Genomic DNA, 21,577 nt, shown 5'->3' on the forward strand with positions numbered 1-21,577 from the left:
CGTAAGTTGATTCTGCTGCTAACATTCATTCGAGATACATCGTGCAGCATCACGAATAGATTATAACCAAAAATTTAATCGTTTCCAAATCCGTTGAATGCATTAGAAACGTCCGGAAGGGAAATTTATAGTTTTTAGGTTACCTGTACGCAAATCTTTCATTTTCATCAAACTTTGCGAAATTTACAATTTTTTTAATGAATTGAGTATATCATTTCGATATCAAATATTGAAATTATCCAGTAAGTGCGGAAACTCGGGACCAAATTTTACCGAAATTGTGTCGTATCAGCGAATAATCGTCCGCCCAATGACTTACGTTTACGTGAAAACATCGGTGCCTAAAAATTGAACCAGGCATCGTAAGGACGCCCTTGAAAATGAGAAACTGAAGTTACGATTTCCGACGCTTCGTAATTTTTCCTCCGGCAAAGTTTCATTGTTTCTTCATCAACATCCCCGTTTTCACATAGACAAAACGCTTTTCAAAAAACACTGTCGAATACTTACGTCGAAAAATAAATTTCTTCGATCCAACATTTTTGGCAAGTTCTTCGCGAAAACGGGATCATCGAAACGGCAATTCGGATACGATGAACGGTAGATCGAAAATCACGAGAAAATGCGGACCAGGTGTGAGCATATGTTGCGGTACGTATATACACGGATCGCTGCGGAGGAAGGAGGAGGAGGAGGAGGAGGAGACTGAAACGCGTGAGTTTAGGGAAAGATGAAAAGTGGAGGTGGAAGTCGAAAGCTCCGCCCGTGGCGATCAGGACGTCCCAAAATCCCTCTCCGTCTCCATTTTTTCCTCTTTTTTTTTTCTCTTCCTCAGTCTCTCGCTTATTTCTCGCTCCATAGAATCTGTTTGGGGATCCACTTAGCGCGGAGCAATTAGTTCCGGCTGTTGAGAGAAGCGTTTCGGTCATCCTCATTAGTGAGAAAAACGTTCAATCCTTTTTACCTAAAAGATTAAAAAACGAACAAAGACGCGTATATGGATCGGCAACTTTGCGAAACCGCTCGATAATCGGATCAATGGAAAGCGATTATTTTCGCGACATAATAAAAAAAAATATCCGGGTCAATCGGCACGTAGAATTTTCGAGCATCCGGATCGACTGACAATAATTTGACAAACTTGTCAAAACCCCTAATTTTTCGATCGTCGTTCCCTCATTCGGTGAAAATGCCAAAAAAACGACGAGCTTCCGTCAACTCTCTGGACGACGAGGACTTCGAACTGGACGATAAATACCGCAAGGATGACACGGAAACCCGCGCACCCCGAAACGCTGCGAATGCTCGTGAACGTGCGCGAATGAGAGTTCTGAGCAAAGCTTTTTGCAGGCTCAAAACTACTCTCCCTTGGGTGCCTGCCGATACGAAACTCAGCAAACTCGACACCCTCCGTCTCGCTGCTACTTACATCGCTCATTTGCGAGCTGTACTCAGAGAAGACGGCGAAACTCATCCGGACTCGACGAGATCATTGTCACTAGCCCTGGTGAGTTTTCTCCGCACTAAAATTTCAAAACAAATTTATCGCGCAGCAGAATCATTCGAAAAATTCGGTAGATTTTTTCCGATTTTTTCTTTCTTTTATCGTTGCGGGAAATCGGACGATTCGAAACACTCCGTGCGTAAACCGCCGGCCACGTTTGACAGGCGTTAAGGGGGGTGGATCGCGACGATACAATGTTGCCGCGTGCTAAAGCATCTTTAAAATATTAACAATTTCAAAATTATAAGAATTTCATGACCCTGAAGTTTGCTACGTTGGAGCCCAACGAAATAATCTAATAAAACTCTCAAATAATTCCAGTTCATTTCCAATTTTTTCCCTGCCGAATTTGCCATTCGTAATTATTCAACCTACACCAATGATTCGTTAAGGAAGTTGAGGCATTAGAATGAAAATGATGTCACCGCTTTTAAACCGATTGCATCTTATAAAGTGAAGTGTAAAAAAAAAATCAGTTAAATTTTCAGACAGTTTAGGAGCGTCGTTGCAGAGAAAAATCAATAACAATTTGGGCCAAATAACATGTAATCTTATGGAAGTCAAGACACATTCAGTGATATCTCCGTTAAAAATGATGCTAAAAATATGAAACTTTTTGGGCAACATGAGCAAGGCTTGCCGAATAATGTCAATTTTTTCAGATTTATTAGGAGATTTGCTGAGATTATATTAATAATAATCTGTTTTCCGTGCAGTTTTTTGAGGCTAGGATCGTCACTGTTCGTGTTTTCGACTGCACCAGTTTTTCGTCTTTTTTTCCCCAACTTTTCTTTAAAGTGTATGCAACATTGCCAAACTGTAAACTGGCCTAACTTTTGTAAGGTACAGGTCATCATTTTTGGGTAAAAAAAATGACTGTACAGCCTCAACTTTCTTAAATAAATAATTGGTGAATTAAAAATATTTTTTTCGCTCATTTCGTTGGACTCTAACGTTGCAAACTTCAACGTCGTAGAATTTCGTAAGAATTGGTAAATGTATTCTTTCAAAATATATAAAACAATACAAATTTTTTTAGATTCTTATATTTATATACACACATACAGTTATACATATTGTGCATAAGAACTTCGATTTAAGGAGGGTGGCTACATTCGTCAAAATGATAAGAAATTTATCAAATTTGGTGATAATGTTCTTCAACATCAAGTGCAAAGACACAATTTTTTTTCAAAATTTTCTTCTGCTTAGTTATCGAGTAATAATGCATTAAAGCAGATTTCTTATGTCCGGAATTTATACCTATATATATGGAAACGCTATGCTCATGCAGGTGAGCTTTAGTGATCAATTACTCGATAACTGTACAGAAGAAAAATCTTTAAAAAATTGTATTGTCAAATTTGGCACTAAAGATCAAATATGTTCGCCAAATTTTATTAAATTCTGATCATTTTGAAATTTTTAATGTATTCAACATGGTTTAGCATGGCAACATTGTATCGTTGCTAGCCACCCTCCTTAACGCTCAATTGTTCGATAACCGTGTGGTAAAAAAATTTGAAAAAAATAGTATTTGTATAGTTGATGGTAAAAATGTAATCACGAAATTTCATCAAATTCTGATTATTTTGATTTTTCTGAGGATGTGATTATTCGTACGGCAGTCGGATTCGTATTCGATTGACGCACGATCGAACGAGCGTCGATCTGAGAGAGTTTCGTTTATTGGAGTTTTTGGGGTATTTTTCATTATTTTTTTCTTTCGAGATCATGATTGTAATAACAGGAAATCAATCGCGAGTTTGTGATTCTTCGAAGGGAGTGAAAAGAAAACGGAAAATTTGTAAACGCTAAATTAAGGGGAGTGCGTTTTAAAAGCTCGTTTATTTGGAATTGCGACATTTTCATGATTCGCACGGGAGACGGATTCGTAATCGATTGTTACACGATCGAATGATCGTCGATCTGACAAAGGTTCGTTTATTGGAGTTTTTTCGTTTCTTTTTTTTTTCCTTCATTTTTTTCGTTTTTCGAAATTGTGATTTTTCGGAGCGTTTGAAAAGAAAGATTGAAAATTTCCAAACGCTTCCTCCCATAAATTAAGGGGGCATTGAGAAGCTCATTTATTTCGGAACTGCGAAATTTTCGTCGACAATTTCAAGTTTTTATCGAGAAAATGGCATGAAAATTTATCGACTCTGTAATCTTCGTTCGCTACACTTCCTACGAATATTAAAAAAAAATAAAAAAATAAAAAAAAAATAGAAATCTTTCAAGTAATCTTTCAATCGACCAATGCACTCCCAACTCTCGTGATGTCTTGAAAGTTCAATTGTTTGAAAAAAATGCGTTTATTAATGTAAAAACTATTTCTAGCACGAGTAAAGTTAGCAAAATTTATTTAATCTTGAACAAAAGGAGATTTTCGTATCTCAAAAAGCACGAGCAAAGATAGACGAGCCGAAGTTTCGGAATAACATTCGGCCAGGTGGATCCAATCCGTGGGTGACGAGACCGAGAAGATTTCTCGTAGTTAAAATACAGAAACATCTTTTATCTCTGTTTACGTCTCACCAGGTGGACCAAATCACTCACGATTTCCCCTTGGACAAGCCTCGCTGGTTGTTCACTCTTTATTTTGTGGCATTGAATTTACGCCATTCTCCTTGCCACGAAGCTAAGCCATTTTGTGCCAACTCAATCCTCCTAAATTCCAGCATATTATTTCAGATTTTTTTCCTGGTTGATTGAGCTTTTTTTGCGGGTGACAGAGACCGGAGAATAAATGAGGAAAAACTTGATGGAATATCAGATTGAATTTTTAAACAAAGCAAATTTAATAATTTGTATTTTTTTTTACAATTATTTCCATCACAATTTTTAACGAGGAGTTCCAACAATAATTAATAATCCTACGCGAAGTTGAAGATCTCTAAGACTCTAAATAACTCATCAGAAAGTTTGACAAGCGCCGAAATTTTGTTAAGGTAGATCACGCCCGAAAGATCTTACTTTATCGGTGTCTAAATAGGCTCGATTTTTACTTCCTAATTAAGAATATTATCACTCTAAATTAATGTCAGAATTATTTATTCGAAATTGTAAATAAATTTGTTCAACCCATCTTTCGGCGAATGAAATTACAAGCCATTAATTAATCGGGGATCCGTCACTGACTGAACCTCCAAATTCTATTCGTCCCTCCCTAAAGTACTATATTTTTTATGTAAAAAATCGATTTATACAGCGCAAAGGGAAATGGATCAAGAAAAAAGTGCCAAAATAAGCAAGTGTGAGGTTACGAGTGCTCATTATTCGTTCAATCTTTCGTAATTTATCAGTATACTTGTAAGACAATCGTCTCGAATTTTTTCCCAGATCTTCATTTTAATTGTTATTGTGTGCATTTTCATAAATTTCGTAAGAAGCGTTCATTCGCTATATGAAAAGATAAACGATTTTTTACGCACAGTCCCTACACCCCCGCGTATATTTTTCTTCATATTTAAGCACGTTTATCTCAATAACCAATAATACGAACCCTTTAAAATTTGATATGCGTGTCAGTCGCCCATTTTAACTACGAGTAAATTTCAAGACTTTCTTAAGAAAATCGATTCGTGCATGAACTACCTTAAAATGGTGCATACAGAATTGAAATAATGAGAAATTCTTCCGTATTGTTTGACTGCAGTCATGGCCGTTCGCGATTCAAGGAGCATCAGCGCCGATGTTGAATAACAGTTGCGGCGTGTCATCGAGTTCGAGCTCCTCAAGTCCAAATCACCATTATCAGGGTCAGAATCAGTTGGAGGGGAGTGACGATATAAAAAACTACAGTCATTCGAGTCATCAACATCTGTCAACTTGTCATGATTCTCACCAGCTTTCTTATTACTGATAAGGCCGATGCCCCTTCCCACTGAAACAGCTCGATCGATCACGACGAATGATAATTATCGATAAAGTCAACATTTGTCATAATTTTATTTTGAACTTTCAAATAATTTTAAACATCGAATATTCCACGTATCAACAAATCGAAGAATTGGCAGCCCAGTCTGCGTGTGCTCGATGCAGCTGCACAATTGATTGACTATAGTCATGCCGAAAAATGGAGATTTCGAGGAAAAATTATACCTACCGATCCATATTTATATATAAAAAGCCACGATCGTAATTTATAATTCACCAAAGTATTTACCAAAGTAAATAATATTATTTTAATATTAGTCATTATTGAGGCTAGTCGGAAAAAATATTTTTCTTTTTACACACGCGAAGATTCTTCCGGATGCGAGCCGGAGGAAGAGAAGGATATGATGTCCGGGTAAGAGAGAACTGAGGAGCCTCCGCGGCTTGTCAAAACAGGCAGAAGGACCTTTTGTGTAAATTCGAAGCTAAAATAATATATCTAGTTCCCCGACGGAGTGCCATCTCTCAAAAAGCCTCCATACCAGTGCATATACAGAGATATAAATACGCATTTAGTTATACACACTTAACCGAGCGCTGGGGATGCGATGTGTATAGAAATATGTATCTGTACCTATGTAAGATATCATCCGAAATCTTGTATGTCAATACACAACTGTTCTCAAAGCCGCATATGCTTATGTTTTCTCACGTTTTTTTAAACCGAAACACACATTTTCTCACGACTTCCGGAATGTTTTGAATAAATTGTACAATTGTTTCGTAAAATAAACGAAAATGTTCGCACATTCTTTCGTCAATGTTTTATTTTTTCATGCACAATAACCGAGAGTTTTGGAATTCAGTAGGTCATGTTTGACGAAGTTCTGCGGAATACTTCGAGACGCCAGAAAATTATTCTCAAAGTGCCCCTGCGTACGACACCGATAGTGCAGGGGTTATGTTACAAGATCAAATTATGCACGAAAATACAGATGATCGTTGGACAGTTGATTTGTTGCGTTCTATAAGTCTTGTGGTCTTTATAAATGCTGTCGATTTCTTCAATGAAGACGCTTTTTTCGAAGGCTTGCAAGAACATCGAAAAATTGATGGAAAGTTCGATAGAACAGGTGGTCCGTGATTTTGGTTCATTTCTCAGTATATAAACTCATTGGGAAGTCAAAAACTCGCAGGAATTTTCGATCCGTATATATTAAAAATGCACAAGAAATCAACGCAATGCTATATACTAGAGTACAATCCAACGGACCTTGTTTTATAAATCTGCCAATATCATTGTCGTCGGAAACCTGTCGAACACACAAGTGGCATGGCAGTACCGAGCATTCTCACTGGGACGACCAACCGATACTACACCGTCCAAATCAAACACTCCAACTTATTCTCGAGTTGCTGCTTTACGCGGACTGCGCGAATAGAACCCCCACAGACTTACTTCGCTCTTTCCGTTTTTCTGTCTCACCAAAACTGATTTTCTTGAATAGTATTTTAACCGACGTCAGAATTAATCTCGTTTTACTGCTCTGTAATAAACAGCCAAGTGTGATTCCTTTATGTTGAAGCCCATTATTTTTTTTTCAATTGCATATGTTTGTTGTAATGCCGAGGCAATTACCACGCGATTCGAACGTTTCGTGTTGAGGTGTTGATTACCGACAGTAGTGTCCGATCGTACCGACCTACCGACTGGCTCGAGAAGAGACCGACAAAATGATTTAAAAATTCTCTGAAATTAGTCAGCCAGCAGTTCACGGAGGTAAAGCCATACGTGATCAAAACAAAGCACAAATTTTAGCATCGAACGATGTATGATATTTCGATTCGATATAGTTGTGAAAAAAATGTGATGTTTACGTAAATTAGTTGAAAACTAAGAATAACGATGACTAGATATGAGGAATTGATAATATGATGTACATCTAAAGGTTTCAATGAATTGTCAAAAGTTGAATTGCGACTGTTGCAAAGCAACAATTTATTCTCTCAATTTTTCGCGATACTTCGAATACAGACGAATTATATAAAATATTCCTGTACTCATGAATTTTTCCTTGCAGCTATCAATTATTCTATAATTTGTGTAATTATGGCTTCATCTTCGAGAGTACTCTTGAACCATAACCTCAAACGTTATTTCTGCAAAACAACCGGAAATTTCGGGAAATATGAAGGAAGAGAAGCCAGATTTTTCAAAAAAATGCTTAATAATGATGTCGGCAAAAGGTTTGTATCTCGTTCGTCAACGTTTAAATAAAATTTTTGTAGAATACCAACGATTACTTGAACGTTAGATTCACTGAATATTTGATACTCCAACAATTTTTCTACGCTCTCTTAAGCTCAAAACTGAACCTTGGAAACTGTTACTAGAGTTTTAAAAAATCGAAACTGAAAGTCTACTAATGTTGTCACTCAACAACAGTCACATTATTCACAAATTTATATAGGTCCAGAAAACTATCGGGAAAACTATTAAAATAGTCCATCAACAGAATTGCATCTCTTCTCACTTTTTTATTATGAACAAACTTTTACGACGCTGAAGTTTCCAACGTTGGAGTCCAACGAAATGAACGAAAAAAACGTATGCAATTCACCAATTTTTTATTTCACGAATCGTTGGTGCACCTTGAAAAACTACGAATCGCAAATTTGGCAGGGAACAAAATAGGAGAATTACTGGAATTATTGGAGAGTTTTTTTCGATCATTTCGTTGGACTCCAACGTTGGAAACTTCAGCGTCATAAACTTTTCTTATAACCGGAACAAACATTTTTTTTATTTCCCTTTGCAATAATTCATTGTTACAAATGAGAATCAATTCTTTGTCCCAAACAGAATGCAATGAATTGCTCTGGCCTATACGTTCAAAATGTTTGTACAACGAACTATAACAACAGCATTAAACCAGAATTGTCAAAGTAGGAAGGTAGTTGGTGGATCATTATACTGGATATTGCATTAGAAAGTTATTTTTTAAATTACAGAAAATGGTACGTCAACAAAGAACGACCTTCCAATCCTCTATCATCTAATAAATTAGTAAGTAATCACGTTACTCGAAGGGTGAGTGTATTGAATAAACTTTTTATGGAGCATATAACAGACTTGATGGCTACGGGTGAAGCGTCAACGGAATTGCTTGGCAGAAGCATAGAAATAACCCATGTGCGAGTCACAAATGATTTCAAGCATGTTCTCGTTTACTGGTTCTCAAAATACGACAACAAATTGTTAGAGACAGAAAAAGTTTTAGAAGATTGTGCCTTCAGGCTGCGTCACGAATTGACTCGATTACAAGTTATCGGTCGTGTGCCATTGATCAAATTTGTAAAAAACAAGCAGCTAGAAGTTCTGGGTGATCTTGAACAAAGATTAAAAATAGCTGATTACGGAGAAGATTTCCAATCCACTGACCTACTGATCCCACCTAAAGAAGAACTGATACTTACCACGAAATTACTGCCAGAGGTGAAAAAACGAATTTTAGAATCGGAAGAAACAGAGGAACCAGAAGCCGAGTGTGACGAGACGCTATTCGATGTTAATCTACCACCGATGAGACACGACGTATTGGGTCTTGATCACCATGCAATTATGTCAAAGGTAACGATTAATTAATTTTGAAGAGAATTTGAAAAAAGTTTTGATTTTGACTACAATCACATGAACGAAAATGGCTCGCTAATATATTTCTTCATCAATCTCTTACTCAGGTGAAGCATTCACTGAAAATGTCTCACGGGGGTGCAGAAAATCGTCTCAGCAACATGATCACATTTTCTCCTACCGGAAACACTAACAGATTCGATCCATTAGCTTTTCAAACGACGAAAAGTGATTCGCAGGCTTTCACAGAGTTTCTTAAGCAACGACAGCTGGAAGACAAACGTAAAATGCGTCGTGAAATACGTGACATGGCTTTGTCATTTGCGGCCGAATTGCAAACTGAAGATGAGTATTGCCAGGATGAATTCGTACCAGATGAAGAAGACGTTGACGCATTCGAGGATATGAGTTTGGACGATATAAAATGATTTTAATAAACAAGGTGATTAGTTATTGTAAAAAGTTAATAAAAATTCGATAAAATTCTCGAATATACTTTTTATCGTAAACCTTTCATAGACTTGGACATTTTTTTAACCGTCGAAAACAATAAGAGAAAACTAACAGAAATGTTGAGATCGAAAAAATGTTTCGTGCAATTTGATCGAGTGTATGATAGAGAAACTGAGTTAATGATTGGCTAATCACGTGCTGCGATCAACTGTATGCCACAACAAAAGAAAAGCTACAAAAGATCAATGGAAAGCACTCGCCACAGACTCGTTTCAGGCGAAGATCTAAAATGCTGAACTGCCCGAATAACAAAACTCATTCGACTTTTATGAAAATTTGTATTGAACAGTTTTTAATGTCGCTAAATACAAAGTAAATTTTTTTAATTCAGAATACCAGATGGATTGCCATTTCTTCGTTACTCTTTCATCGTTTCTCTGATACACAAATGTCGGTGTCCAGATTCATTTTCTTTCAACTTTCTCATACGTTCAGTGAATGTACGACTCGTGTAAAGTGCGACTCTTGTACGACTACGCTTCAACATCAATACATTTTATATACACGTATTATAAATATAGCAACTATTAGATATTCGTATACTAATTTATATAATAGAATAATTTAAGAATTTATTACACATTATTATTATACATTTTTATCTGACCGATAACAAAAGTTCCTTCGAATTCCGCTTTTCTCATATTCTCCGAATATTTCACAGACTCATTCGTCTTTTTCGTTGATGTTCATCGCTATTTTTCATGCTACAATTTCAGTTGAGACGAAGAAACGAACGTTTTCGAAACTCTTTGAGCCTCCTGATCTACAGAAGACCTCTTCACCGTTTTCAACATTAATTATTCTTACTGTAAAACCTGGACGATAAAGTTGTCGAAAATAACGAATTCAAGTGAATTAAGAAGACCTATGCAAAGAATTCTAAAGAAAAAAGGTAACCCTTTTGCTTTTCAAGTGTAGAAAAGACAATGCCACTTTTTCGTCTTCATTATTCTCGCAATTCATTGACTAAGGATGTAAGGAAGTATAGAAAAAATATTTACTTAATTTCAACTCGGTTTTTGTTTTGGTTGGTCCTGCTCTTCGAGAAACTCTGAGTCGGACTCGGTTGAATCAATGGGCATTGTCGATGTTACTTTATCCCCTGTTTCCTTCGTCGATGCCTGTGTACCTATCGTCGATGGACGTACATTCGCCGCTGTCAAATTCGATATCGTGTCGCTCAGGGAGCACGCGTCTCTCACATGCTTGTTGAATATCTCGCTCTTGTCAGCGTAAACGTGGTGCCCTGCTCCCGAGATTACCTGGACAAAAATATGGAAGGAGTCGACTGATTATTCAAACAGCTTTGTCAATCTCAGTTCGTTAAATTTTCAATAGTTCCCACGTGTGTGATGTTTTGAAAATTATTCTAACATCGTGATCTACTGGAGTTTTTACGTATCAAAATTTGCAGATAAAATATTCCCCATTTTCTTTAAAAACTATTTACTATAAAATTGTACCAATTGACGTGAATTTTTTTTCTAGTTAATTGATGAGATGAGTCAGATGAGGAGAGCTTACCTGGACGTTTACATAAGATGAAGATCTCGTTTGTTTGATCGTTTCACCAGCCGAATTGTCAACCCAAGACCGACTTCCGTAGAGTAAAGTGATCGGTATATCCGGGCTCATTTTGTCCATCCGTTTGACTATGGGATTTTTAGCCCATCCAAATCCCTGCATCATCGCGTGAAAAGCACTCTCCCCGCTAATTCATCGAAAGTGTTTCACATCGTGTTATGCTACGAACGTTATTACGACCAACGAATATTGATGAAAAGAGATGTAAATGTGAGCAACGAATTCTCCATCTTCCGCTAAGAGTAACCGTTGCACCCCAGCTTCGTTTACATTTGTTATAATTTTTTTTTTTATGTGGAGCATGAATTTGTTTTTATTATTGTCTATATCGAAACGAATTTTTGTTACTTTTTGCATTTTCATGCTTTTTTATTTTAGTTAATACAAAAAATCCTAGTGAAAGTGTTTATATGGAAAAAAAAACTACTGTCAAACGTCCAGAAACCAAACGAGTCTAATTTTCAATAGAAAATCCGTTACATTTTACCATTTCGGTAAGAGTTTGGCGGAAAAAAATAAAGACAAAGAGAATCATCAAATTCGAAGGATTTTCCTATTGTACGCACAAAGATTAAATTTGGCTACTTCCCAGCGACGGGAGATTTTCATCCTCGCAGACAAATGTTTCAATGAGATGACAAATTTATAAAGCGCCAAGTGAAAGAAGCCTGTCACATTGTAAGGTTACAATTTACTGCAATCAACGGTTCCAGGTCAGAGTGAACGATGCATCTGCATTTTTTGGTATTTTTTATTTTTGAAAATATGTAAAAATCCAAAAAAAGAAAGCGAGAAAACAAGAAAATTTAAAGCTGTATGATTTAAAAATATCCCCAAACTTTCGATTCCACAAAGAGACTTGTCACTTGAAAATACTATTTTAAAACAATGGTTTCGTGCTTTTAACATGTGCGAATATATAAGAAGATCGCAACCGAGGGTCAAGCTAGAGTACATATTCGTATAAACATGATTTTTTTCGAAAGCCATTTCGAAATTTCTCGTGAAAATATTCATTTATTATTCAAATACTTACGAAGGAGTTTGTGCGTTACACTGATGAATATACTGGGATATAATGCTGAGATCGTCTTTCAGGACGGGAGCAAATTTTTTCACGATATCCGGCCTTGTCGTTTCAATTAGCCATTGACCTATTAAATGAAAGAAATGGTCATTTTCAACGAATGTCATTTTTCGGATGAACCCAAGTCGGCCAAGAAAATCGTAGCACGAGTACTTGAACAAAAAAATAATCGCTGATCTCAAAATCTTTGCATCGTATTTAAATGGAGTTTCAATGAAAATTTCCGCCCGATATTGATCAATGAAATGAACGAACCGAATGGACCAGCCAGTCTAACAGCCCAGAGGGGGTTCAAAGGTTGGATTACATAGGCGATTGCCTTGACCCAGAGTGGCACATGTGATCGAGCAGCATCTAGCGATGGTTTTTCTGGAAACCCCCAAGGATCTGCGAGTATTAGGTGTTTTACCCTTTCGGGATATTGTATTGCGTACGATGCAGCCAAAAAACCGCCCATAGAATGGCCAAGGAGCACGAATTTTTCGAGCTGCATCTCCCGCCTCCATTCCTCCACCGAACGAACGAGCTGTGCCTCCGCTTCTTGTGCCTCGTTGCTGAATTTTGGCCTGCTACTCCTCCCAAAGCCTTGAAAATATAATGAAAATAAGAAATCGATGATAAATAAGTCACTTAAATTTAGTATTTATTTCTAATTTCGACACTTTTTCCCCCACTTTGTCCCCTGATTGCCGAGTTTCAGTATTTTTTACCGTAAACATTGTTTCCGCTTCTCTCAAAGTTATGACTGACAACAATTTGTCATCACGTTATTTCAAGAGCGTTTGCACCGAGGAAATTATGAAATTATCTGAAATTACAGTGCAAATTTCAACCAACGTGATTCACGCATCCCATGGAATTTTCTGTCCCAGTACATGATTTCGGAAATGAAACGAAGGCGAGCTCAAAGACAAAAAAATTGAATTCCGTTATCCTGGTACCGAAATGCTCTCGTTTTCTATATCCATTTTTACAAATAACTCCCCGACGCGTTATCGGTCGATCGGGCTGGACAAAGGGGAGTTCTCGCAATGACCAAGCGAGAAAGCAAAGGTCGCTGCGTCATCTCCCGTTAATCTTCGATGAATCATCCTTTGCTTAACAAACGAGCTTCGATAACCGTTTATTTCAGCGTCGCAAAGAACAATTGAGCGATCACAAATGCAAACTTTTTAAAAAAACAAGAAAAAATCCAAGTAAAATTACAAAATGTAGGAATTAGCACGACCAGCAGGGGGCCTAGACCACTGATTGCTCGACGGATTTCAGTTCCATTGAAAAAAAAACTGAATCAGTCACTAGATTTTCTCTGTTAATAATTTTGCCAAAATGAGTTCAATTATTCGAAATTACAGTAAAACGCCATCGAATGTTTTCTTCCCTGAACGAATTCTCACAGGAAACTCTCATCTCGCTCCAAGTGCTGAGCAAGTGTATACCTAAAAGATCCATTGCATAAACAGGTCGATCGATACTGAGGTTGTCCAGATTGAGGCACCAGAGAGCAACGCCAGCGCCCAGACCGTGAAGAAGAACGATCGGTGTTTTTGGGGATTCCTCGTTCAGCGATATCGTCCATATTTTGTCGGAGGCACCAACCACCGGTCCGATGTCAACATACCATCCACGGTATGCAGTCCTGAGACCTGAAAATTTGAAGAAAAAGTGAATAAAATGCGAAACGAAATCTCGTTTATCACACTCGCAGAGTGAAAATTAAAAGCCTTGCCAGTTTGTTAATTTACAGCTTTGCCAGAATTTCAAGATTCGAGAATCCAAATGTCGTTAAAAAATTATTGTGGCTTATTGACAACTTGGCCAGGACCTTTTTCGAATTCGCCAACATTTTTTTTCATTCCAATGAGTTAAACTTTCATAAATCAACTTTTTCGAGTGCTTTTCACCTCCGAGTACCCAGTTTGATAATCAAGCCGATAATAATGGCGCGAATACCGCGATGGCTGTTTGGTTTCGGCGACGGATAACGACGAAGAAAAATAAAGAGAGGGAGAGAGACTGAGGCCCGGAAATAGTGCAGAAAGAAAGTTTTGACTGCTCAGAATTCTTCACGAAGTCTCGTCTTATAAAGAAAAACCACCAATCGCGACAGAGAAACTCATTAATCAATGTATTATCTTTTTATAAATAATTTATGAAGAAATTTATAAAAATTTAAAAACTAAATAAATAATTATATTATTATATAAATTATATAAAATTGTCATATCAAAATAAAATAAACAATAATAATAATAATAATATAATATTAATAAATAATTAGTTAAAAATTAATGAAATAATAAATATGAATAAATAAATAAACAAACATTTTATCATTAAATAAATAAAATTTGAAGAAACCAATCTTTTATAATTAAAAAATTTATAAAAAAGGGAATAAAAATTCAATCGGATTATACCACCGAACAATTGAATCGGCTGAGATTTTTACTGAATTCAGACGAAGAGAAAATGTATTTTCGAACAAATCGGTGTACCGTTCGTCAATAAATTATATGATTTACGATAGAATGTGAAGGAAGCGCGACCAAGATTATTTCGTATAACACGCAAGATCTATCGAGCCTCGTAATTAATTTTTATCCCCCCTCCACGTTGTTATCGTGCACGGGGGTTCCCTCTCGTCTCTCTCACTCTCATTCGTTTTCATAATCCGTAACGAAAGTTCTGATCAACAAATTGTTTCAATTCGATAACGCAGGAAGGAGACAAAGTTCTTCAATTTTATTACGTATCTCCAATTTTTTTCGACAACAAATTGTCCTGCGATAAGAAATCGAAAAATGTTACAATTGTTTACTATAAAAGAATGCTGGACCGTGCACATTCCTCGTGAATGGGATCACCATTCACAGAAAAAATAAATAGTTGACACTTTTTAACGATGCAAACTTCGTGCCATCGATTTTTTACTTACAGGAGAGAATTTTTTTCTCGGCGGCTCTCAGCATCGTTGCTGAAGACCCCGACCAGCTCAGCCAACCCCAGAACCAACTGAAAAAATTCCATAAGTCAATTTCGAAGGAAGAAACTCAGGATTCGATGCATCCGAATACCAGGCGAGGAAAATCGCTGTTTCATTGGATTTTAAAATATACAAAAATACGTGTAATCATCATGAAAGTCGAATAGTGATTGCGAGAGATTATAAATAGACTAACAAAGCTTCTTTTCAGTGAAGACGAAATAAGAAATAAAAAAGAAAATAGATAAACGAATTAAAACTTATTTAACGTGAAATAACGCGAAGAAGAGGTTTACGATTACAAAACCACTAGCGAAAGATAAGAGCTCCGAGCGATAAACTAGATGAAGATTCAAGGCCGAAAGCGAACACAACGTCGAGCCCCGGAGAAAGGGAATAACATTTTAAAATGTCGCGACCCCCAAACAGGTACGAGTGTCAAAAGCGCATAGAGATTTATCGAAAAAATGCTTTTTGAGTGTCTCGATAACGATGGAATTGCACACTTCGTATTATTTGTCAACAGTGATGGTCAGTAATGGAGATAGCACCAACTATCGATGTACGAATTTAAAAAATGAACGACTGACAAATAGTCGATTTGTTATGAAGCGACGACGCGAATAAAATCACCATCCGTATTTTTTCTTTCGCATTTTTCACATCGATGAACACGTGTGAGACGAGGACATGAATTTTCGAATACATCATTTGTAAGTTTGAAAGATGTTACGCAAGTTGGTGAAAAAATGTTCGAAAATAGCTTGTCAAATTCAAATAAACGTGCAAAGTGCCACAAATTGGATGTTGAATATTTAATAATTAACAATTCGAAGGAAAAATTATATTCGTGTGTTAAAAAGATTATAAAAAAAAAAATAATTGAGCAGAAGACTGTGACCGAGGTGAAAATAACAATAGTGATAATAACAACAATAATAAATGCAAGATTCCCAAAGGAAATATATAAACATGTGAGTAAATAAAAAATGAAATATAACCTATCATTAGTTCCCATCATGACACTGCATTTCCGGACGTCGAGTCCGGATATTTTGCACTTTTCCCGTTCACAACATCTTCGCTACCCAAACAAGCTCAAAGCCAGAAAAAAATGAACGTCCGATCGTACCACGAACTTGACCGGGATCGAGAAGAAGATGAAGAAGAGGGGGAGACAGAAATATGCGCGGTAACGACGAACGCGAAAAAAATATTTCAAAAATTCACTTCTTTTTCGTAGATCGAGCCAACCTGAATTCGCGATCACGATCGAAATGAGATTTCATGACGTAACCGATAAAGATGAACGCGTGCGACTGAACTTGTTGCAAACTGCAATGAAGATTTTACGTCACTCAACGAAAATTACGAGCGTGCTATACCATTGTACCCGGGGAGCCCTAACACGTCGCATATTCACTGCGTTACGTCTCTCTGCTCTTCCGTATATTTATAAAATACGTGTATGTGTCGGTCTCTCGTGGCATTCGAGGACAAACGCGAGAAGAAAAATGTGCGTGGAGCAAGGAAAAAAGTCGAAAAGTTTTAAAGTTCAAGTTATTAATTTTTGGTAACTTTAAAAACGTTACTGAAAATTGTACTGATTCCCATGGAGTTATGTGTCAATACTTCAAACGGATATGTTCATAAATAAGCATTTCCAAATAATTTAGTAATTATTGAAAACCGTTTTGAAATGTTACTTCGATGACTTTTGATTGCCATGTGAGATTGGAACCTTAATTCTCGATAACGAATAATATAAGCTTACATTTTCAAGTTTTATTGAAAAGTAAATCGAAATGATTTTATTGATTGTGCGGAAGATTGAAAGCAGATCGCGCATTTACGGTTTATGGAGGAGCACGAAAAATCGTAGAAAATATTGCAACGATAAATTTGCGAAATCACGATAAACGTGTTAGGTTATAAAATTTATTACAAGAAATCTGCATAAATTTTGAAAAAATGGCGATAATTTTTCTTGGCAGTTGGGCCGATAAGCGTCCGAAGCACGAAAACTGCCGTGGAAAACCGGCTCAACAGCTGATCGATCACACACTGTACATGCCTGTGCGTGCATCGGTTGTGTGCACTCAACAAATCTTGTTTGCACGGTCAAGGTCGACCGTCATTTGTGAGCCATCTCGTTACAGACAGAAATTGCTTGATTGAACGGTTTTCGCGATAAAAAGTTGAGCAGGCTGTCAAGCATCTGTCAAACATCAATTATTGAGAACTGAACGAACTTGAGGATCTGAACTTCGTGAAATGCCAACACAGAAAAAGTGACTATGCATACTTCAGTCTTGCGACAGTAAATTCAGACTTTTGTCAGTAAATTCGATTATTTAGATTTAAAAAATATATATAAATTGGTCATTTAAGACGAAAGCGTTAAAAAAAACCACGTCGACGACGAATTAACGTTATTTCCCAAATTTATAAAGAAACTCTATAATAAGCTATTTCGGTTTCTGTCTACGCCCGATATATTGAAGAGTATACAGAGCATGTCGATCACTTCAATGATTATATAGCTAAACTATTAGAAAAATCGTTTACGTGCTGTGACACAAAAAATATCTACCTGGTTGGTTTGACCAACTCTAGTTCTGCCATTCGTGACTGGTGTCGTTTCTCTGTAAATATAATATATATAGTCTTTCGTCGTCTATGGAATCACTGATAAATCTTTTGTGCTGCTCCTTATTCACTTTTGTGTATAGGCAAGGATATGCTTGATCCACACGCAACGAAAAAAGACAACGAAGAGAACCGCGTCACCTCTCGAGAATATTACGAAAAGAATATTTCTCACTGTATATAATCCCTGAATTTGGTATTATAGAATAAAAGTAGCAAATATTTAATCATTCATCGATGAAACAAAAAAATTAGTATATCGCGCACAACCTCATACTTCTGTTATCTGTTCATCACTGTTTTCACAGTTCGTTGCTTGGCCACAATCGTCTGCTACTGGTGCTGGTGCTGGAAATGCGCGCGCAATCTCAACCGGCGCTCCCTCTACATGGCCTCCTATTGCCAATTTGTCTCTCTGTTATAGAAAGGGTCCGATTGAAACGAATGGGAGAATAACGGACCGATGTCCCCGGGAATAAATGTATTCGGTGGGAATCGATTCAAGTTTCATTGCATTATAAAGCAATCAAAAAAACAAAGTATTCACATTTTCCCCACTTAGATAAACTCTCGGGTCCATACGTTGCGCCCGTTGCGCTAGCATTTTTGAATGGAAAATTTCCAACGGTTTCTTCGGTTCGTCTTGTACGCGGAATTCGAATCTGGAAGAGTTTCAATCGTTACAAAGTCAGTCGGAACATCTTCGAGTCAATTCGATCCAATCGTAGTGCAGCCGCGTTTATAATCCGTCAAACGTGTGGTAAAATTTATCAAAAATGCTATAGTAAAATTTAATCCAGTACATACAAGATAAAAACAATTTTATCCCATTGAATGAAACAATTGCTGAATTTAAGATACGTCCGTTATTCGCTCCGCTTACTTTTTGAGCACCATATTTTGGAACGACATAATAAATCATTGTCTACGAAATTCTGGGAAAATTTATTAACTTCATCCGTTATTTTTAATCACTTCCGCGTACTGATCGAGCTATGAGATCACTCACTTTTTTGAGCATCGTTTTCATGCATTTAGTGGCTTCCATAAATGGGAACTCTTCGTGTATGGTACGGTATGGTTTGTGCAACGAGAACGAGGTATAAATTGCGCGACTGGCAAGTTTATATTACGCGTTGGTTTAACCTGTTATATCAGTGGAGCGGAAACGGTCCAGCAAAGTGCAGTACTAGTAAATTTATAGGATTAATCTCGTACAACGGAGCGGTGAGCAGTTCAGCTGTATTGACGCGAGTCTGTATAAAATTTTCAAGACCTTTTTTAAATGAATTTTTCTCTTAAAAATGCACGTACTAAAAACATTTAAAAAATAACCATGCAAAATTTTGATTTTTTTTCATTTAAATCAATTTCGACAAGATTTTGTCAAAAAAAATGGGAAAGAGATAAAAAAGAAAGAATGCATCAGAACCAAATTTTATTGAGATTATGAAAAATCTTTATGATGAGCAGAAAATACTGAAACTCCAAGTGTGCGAAACAAATGTGTTGTTTGATGCCAAGGTACAGTTTACAATTGAAATATATAGTTTTTATGAGAAATGAAAATTCGAAACTGTAAGAAATTTTTTTGGAGGAAGATTTGTCGTTGTCTACCTTACCGATGAAGCGCTGCATACAGCGAGCTTCATAAAATTTCCGAAAGAGGGCACAGACGTCCGATTTCTCGTCATTGGTTCAACGTCAATAATTCTCGTAGATTCCTACTCAAAGGGTTAGTTTTAGCGCGGAAACGTTTGTGGTTCGTCATGACAATGACGAATTTGCTCAAATCATCGGCTCTTTCGGTCATTTGAATCGTTATCGAAGATCTTCCATCATTTGATAATTTCCACTAGTTTATTCAAATAAAAATGTTGACTAAAATAAGAAAGCTCAAAAGTAGGAACTGTTCGGTATTTTCGTCGTTGAGCAGAGTTTACTCAAATGCTACAAAAAAACTTGTTACGATCGCCTCTTCTAAATCACGCCATCACGCCACCCCTCTAGTGACATGTTCGTAATTATTTGGTCGAATTTTCTCTCTTATTTACCCTACGAAGCACATTTTGTTCTGAATTTCTCCTGCGTTTGACACATCGTCGACGAAAAAACTGTCGATCGGAGACAGATTCATGCGTATATCTATACGCAGACTGAATACGTGTAAAAATCGGTCTGATGCTTTCTACTGTCCGGTGAACCCGACAATAGGCGTCATTCATTCCAATCAGCACATCCTCATTGGGCATCAGAGAGTCGCATTTACATGTATACATACCGATACGTACGTATCTATATTTACACTCTGACGCTGTCATGATTCTCATGCCTGTGGTGTATGATAGGACAATTGTTTCGCGAATTTGTCGTTTTGCATGCATATGCATACGGCGATACGCATACGACTTTAAATATAATCCAATTCTCGTGTTATTTTTAATCTCTCACGTGCGATAGAAATACGAAAGGAGGACACACGTTAACGCACAAAGGATTTCCGTGTGATTTTTTTCAATTCTACCGCTCCACATGAGCATAGGAAATCAATAATCGACCGTCTGGACTGCGAAATATCAATGTGTGAGGATTGCGGTCGTATTTTGTTCGGAATTATAAAAAATCAATTTCCTTGGAATTTATATTGTAGTTTGAGAATCTCGAAAATACAAGCGTCAAAAATGAAGTGGAAAGACACTAAATTCTCGGTAATTCGCTGTCTTACGTGATCGCCGATGGGCCAAGCAGCCTGAAAAATATAAACGCGTTCTTCCTGCAAGTCTATTTTTCTAGGTTAGACTTCGAACTTTTACGGGGATCCTTGCAGCCTGCAGATTGGCAAGTGGAACGTTTCTTCTCGGAACAACATTTTTTAAGCTGTTCATTGTTCAATAAAATGATGCTCGAAAATTTGTGTTGCTTCAATTACGACAAAATTTTATATTGTAAAATTTTTTGTGCTGAAACATTTTTACGAAAATAGGTTAAAATTTTGCTTCTGTATTACAATAACAACGCGGTGTACCGCGATTTCTATATCAGCTGACACCAGCAGGACCGATTCGTTAAGATTAGACCGTTATTGACCTAGCTAAATACACCGTTACACACATACTGCGAGTCAACGCATGCACTGCGAAACGACGATGATTTTTTATGAATACTTTTTCATTAGCCGCATCAACAGGACTGTTTCGTAATTGTGGGAATTCTCGCAGTTTCTTAAATTCGTAACTGAGTCGAGACGGTCGAGGCCTTCGATAATATATCGATACGGCGCAAGGGCGGCTCCCGGGAACGGAGAAAATTGGAAGATTGTTAAAAAGCATAAATTCATGGTTTCCTGACTTCTCAATGAACAATTACAACAATACGTTGACACCTGTATAAAAAATTTTGGAAATAAAGTTGATTTCACAATATTATCAGGGAACGAACATTATTTTTGATGCTGTACACGAAAAAACGTTGCGTCAACGCTCCTCGAGAAGTTGTAGATTTTTTATGTATTGTTTTAAGCTCCTCCGCGTACTTTTGGTTGAGTTTCCGGTGAACGAAAATTAAAACTGAAGCATCGCATACACAGTCTCGTCCAGACTGCGTTCACTTATCCCTCACTTTCTACTTATATTCGGTAAAGCTCGTAATCTGTCGAGCGTGTGTATCATGCATCATCTCATCCCACGTGCTCCCTCAATGTGTGGGTACTACAGCCAATGACGTTACGGCACTTTGGTA

At 37.0% G+C, this 21,577-nt stretch overlaps 3 protein-coding genes and 3 long non-coding RNA genes across 13 annotated transcripts; 5 read left to right on the plus strand and 1 right to left on the minus strand.

The window, feature by feature from the left end:
- The first annotated feature begins 821 nt into the window (after positions 1 to 821).
- On the plus strand, positions 822 to 6,192 carry HLH54F. Its single transcript, XM_043411770.1, has 2 exons — positions 822 to 1,507; positions 5,163 to 6,192. The coding sequence occupies exons 1-2, from the start codon at positions 1,190 to 1,192 to the stop codon at positions 5,367 to 5,369; spliced, it is 525 nt and encodes a 174-aa protein (XP_043267705.1). The 5' UTR covers positions 822 to 1,189; the 3' UTR covers positions 5,370 to 6,192.
- Positions 6,193 to 7,056: 864 nt separating this feature from the next.
- LOC122406338 (uncharacterized) lies at positions 7,057 to 9,865 on the plus strand. 5 transcript variants are annotated; one of them, XM_043411760.1, is made up of 5 exons: positions 7,057 to 7,163; positions 7,465 to 7,630; positions 8,396 to 9,014; positions 9,125 to 9,459; positions 9,537 to 9,865. In XM_043411760.1, exons 2-4 carry the CDS (start codon positions 7,494 to 7,496, stop codon positions 9,443 to 9,445), a joined length of 1,077 nt encoding a protein of 358 aa, XP_043267695.1. In that variant the 5' UTR covers positions 7,057 to 7,163; positions 7,465 to 7,493; the 3' UTR covers positions 9,446 to 9,459; positions 9,537 to 9,865. The 5 variants fall into 5 exon arrangements, with proteins under 5 accessions (XP_043267695.1, XP_043267682.1, XP_043267680.1 ...); XM_043411747.1 differs by having other exon boundaries at positions 7,148 to 7,213; XM_043411745.1 differs by having other exon boundaries at positions 7,153 to 7,332.
- On the minus strand, positions 9,792 to 18,148 carry puml (pummelig). Of its 4 annotated transcripts, XM_043411723.1 has the most exons (8): positions 17,911 to 18,148; positions 17,784 to 17,835; positions 15,143 to 15,219; positions 13,644 to 13,850; positions 12,460 to 12,789; positions 12,154 to 12,271; positions 11,058 to 11,244; positions 9,792 to 10,795 (listed from the first exon to the last, which is right to left on the minus strand). In XM_043411723.1, the coding sequence occupies exons 2-8, from the start codon at positions 17,813 to 17,815 to the stop codon at positions 10,541 to 10,543; spliced, it is 1,206 nt and encodes a 401-aa protein (XP_043267658.1). In that variant the 5' UTR covers positions 17,816 to 17,835; positions 17,911 to 18,148; the 3' UTR covers positions 9,792 to 10,540. The 4 variants fall into 4 exon arrangements, with proteins under 4 accessions (XP_043267658.1, XP_043267653.1, XP_043267663.1 ...); XM_043411718.1 differs by having other exon boundaries at positions 17,784 to 18,148; XM_043411728.1 differs by lacking the exons at positions 17,784 to 17,835; positions 17,911 to 18,148 and adding an exon at positions 16,192 to 16,558.
- On the plus strand, positions 10,715 to 11,656 carry LOC122406371 (uncharacterized). The gene is made up of 2 exons (XR_006259952.1): positions 10,715 to 10,851; positions 11,022 to 11,656. It is a non-coding gene; the product is annotated as an uncharacterized lncRNA (long non-coding RNA).
- LOC122406382 (uncharacterized) lies at positions 14,602 to 16,198 on the plus strand. The gene is made up of 3 exons (XR_006259956.1): positions 14,602 to 15,333; positions 15,402 to 15,619; positions 15,717 to 16,198. It is a non-coding gene; the product is annotated as an uncharacterized lncRNA (long non-coding RNA).
- Positions 18,149 to 18,807: 659 nt separating the features above from the next.
- Positions 18,808 to 21,264, plus strand: LOC122406377 (uncharacterized). Its single transcript, XR_006259954.1, has 2 exons — positions 18,808 to 20,547; positions 20,633 to 21,264. It is a non-coding gene; the product is annotated as an uncharacterized lncRNA (long non-coding RNA).
- The last annotated feature ends 313 nt before the right edge of the window (positions 21,265 to 21,577 follow it).

The sequence above is a fragment of the Venturia canescens genome, chromosome 1 (genome assembly GCF_019457755.1).
Source record: "Venturia canescens isolate UGA chromosome 1, ASM1945775v1, whole genome shotgun sequence".
NCBI lineage: Eukaryota > Metazoa > Arthropoda > Insecta > Hymenoptera > Ichneumonidae > Venturia > Venturia canescens.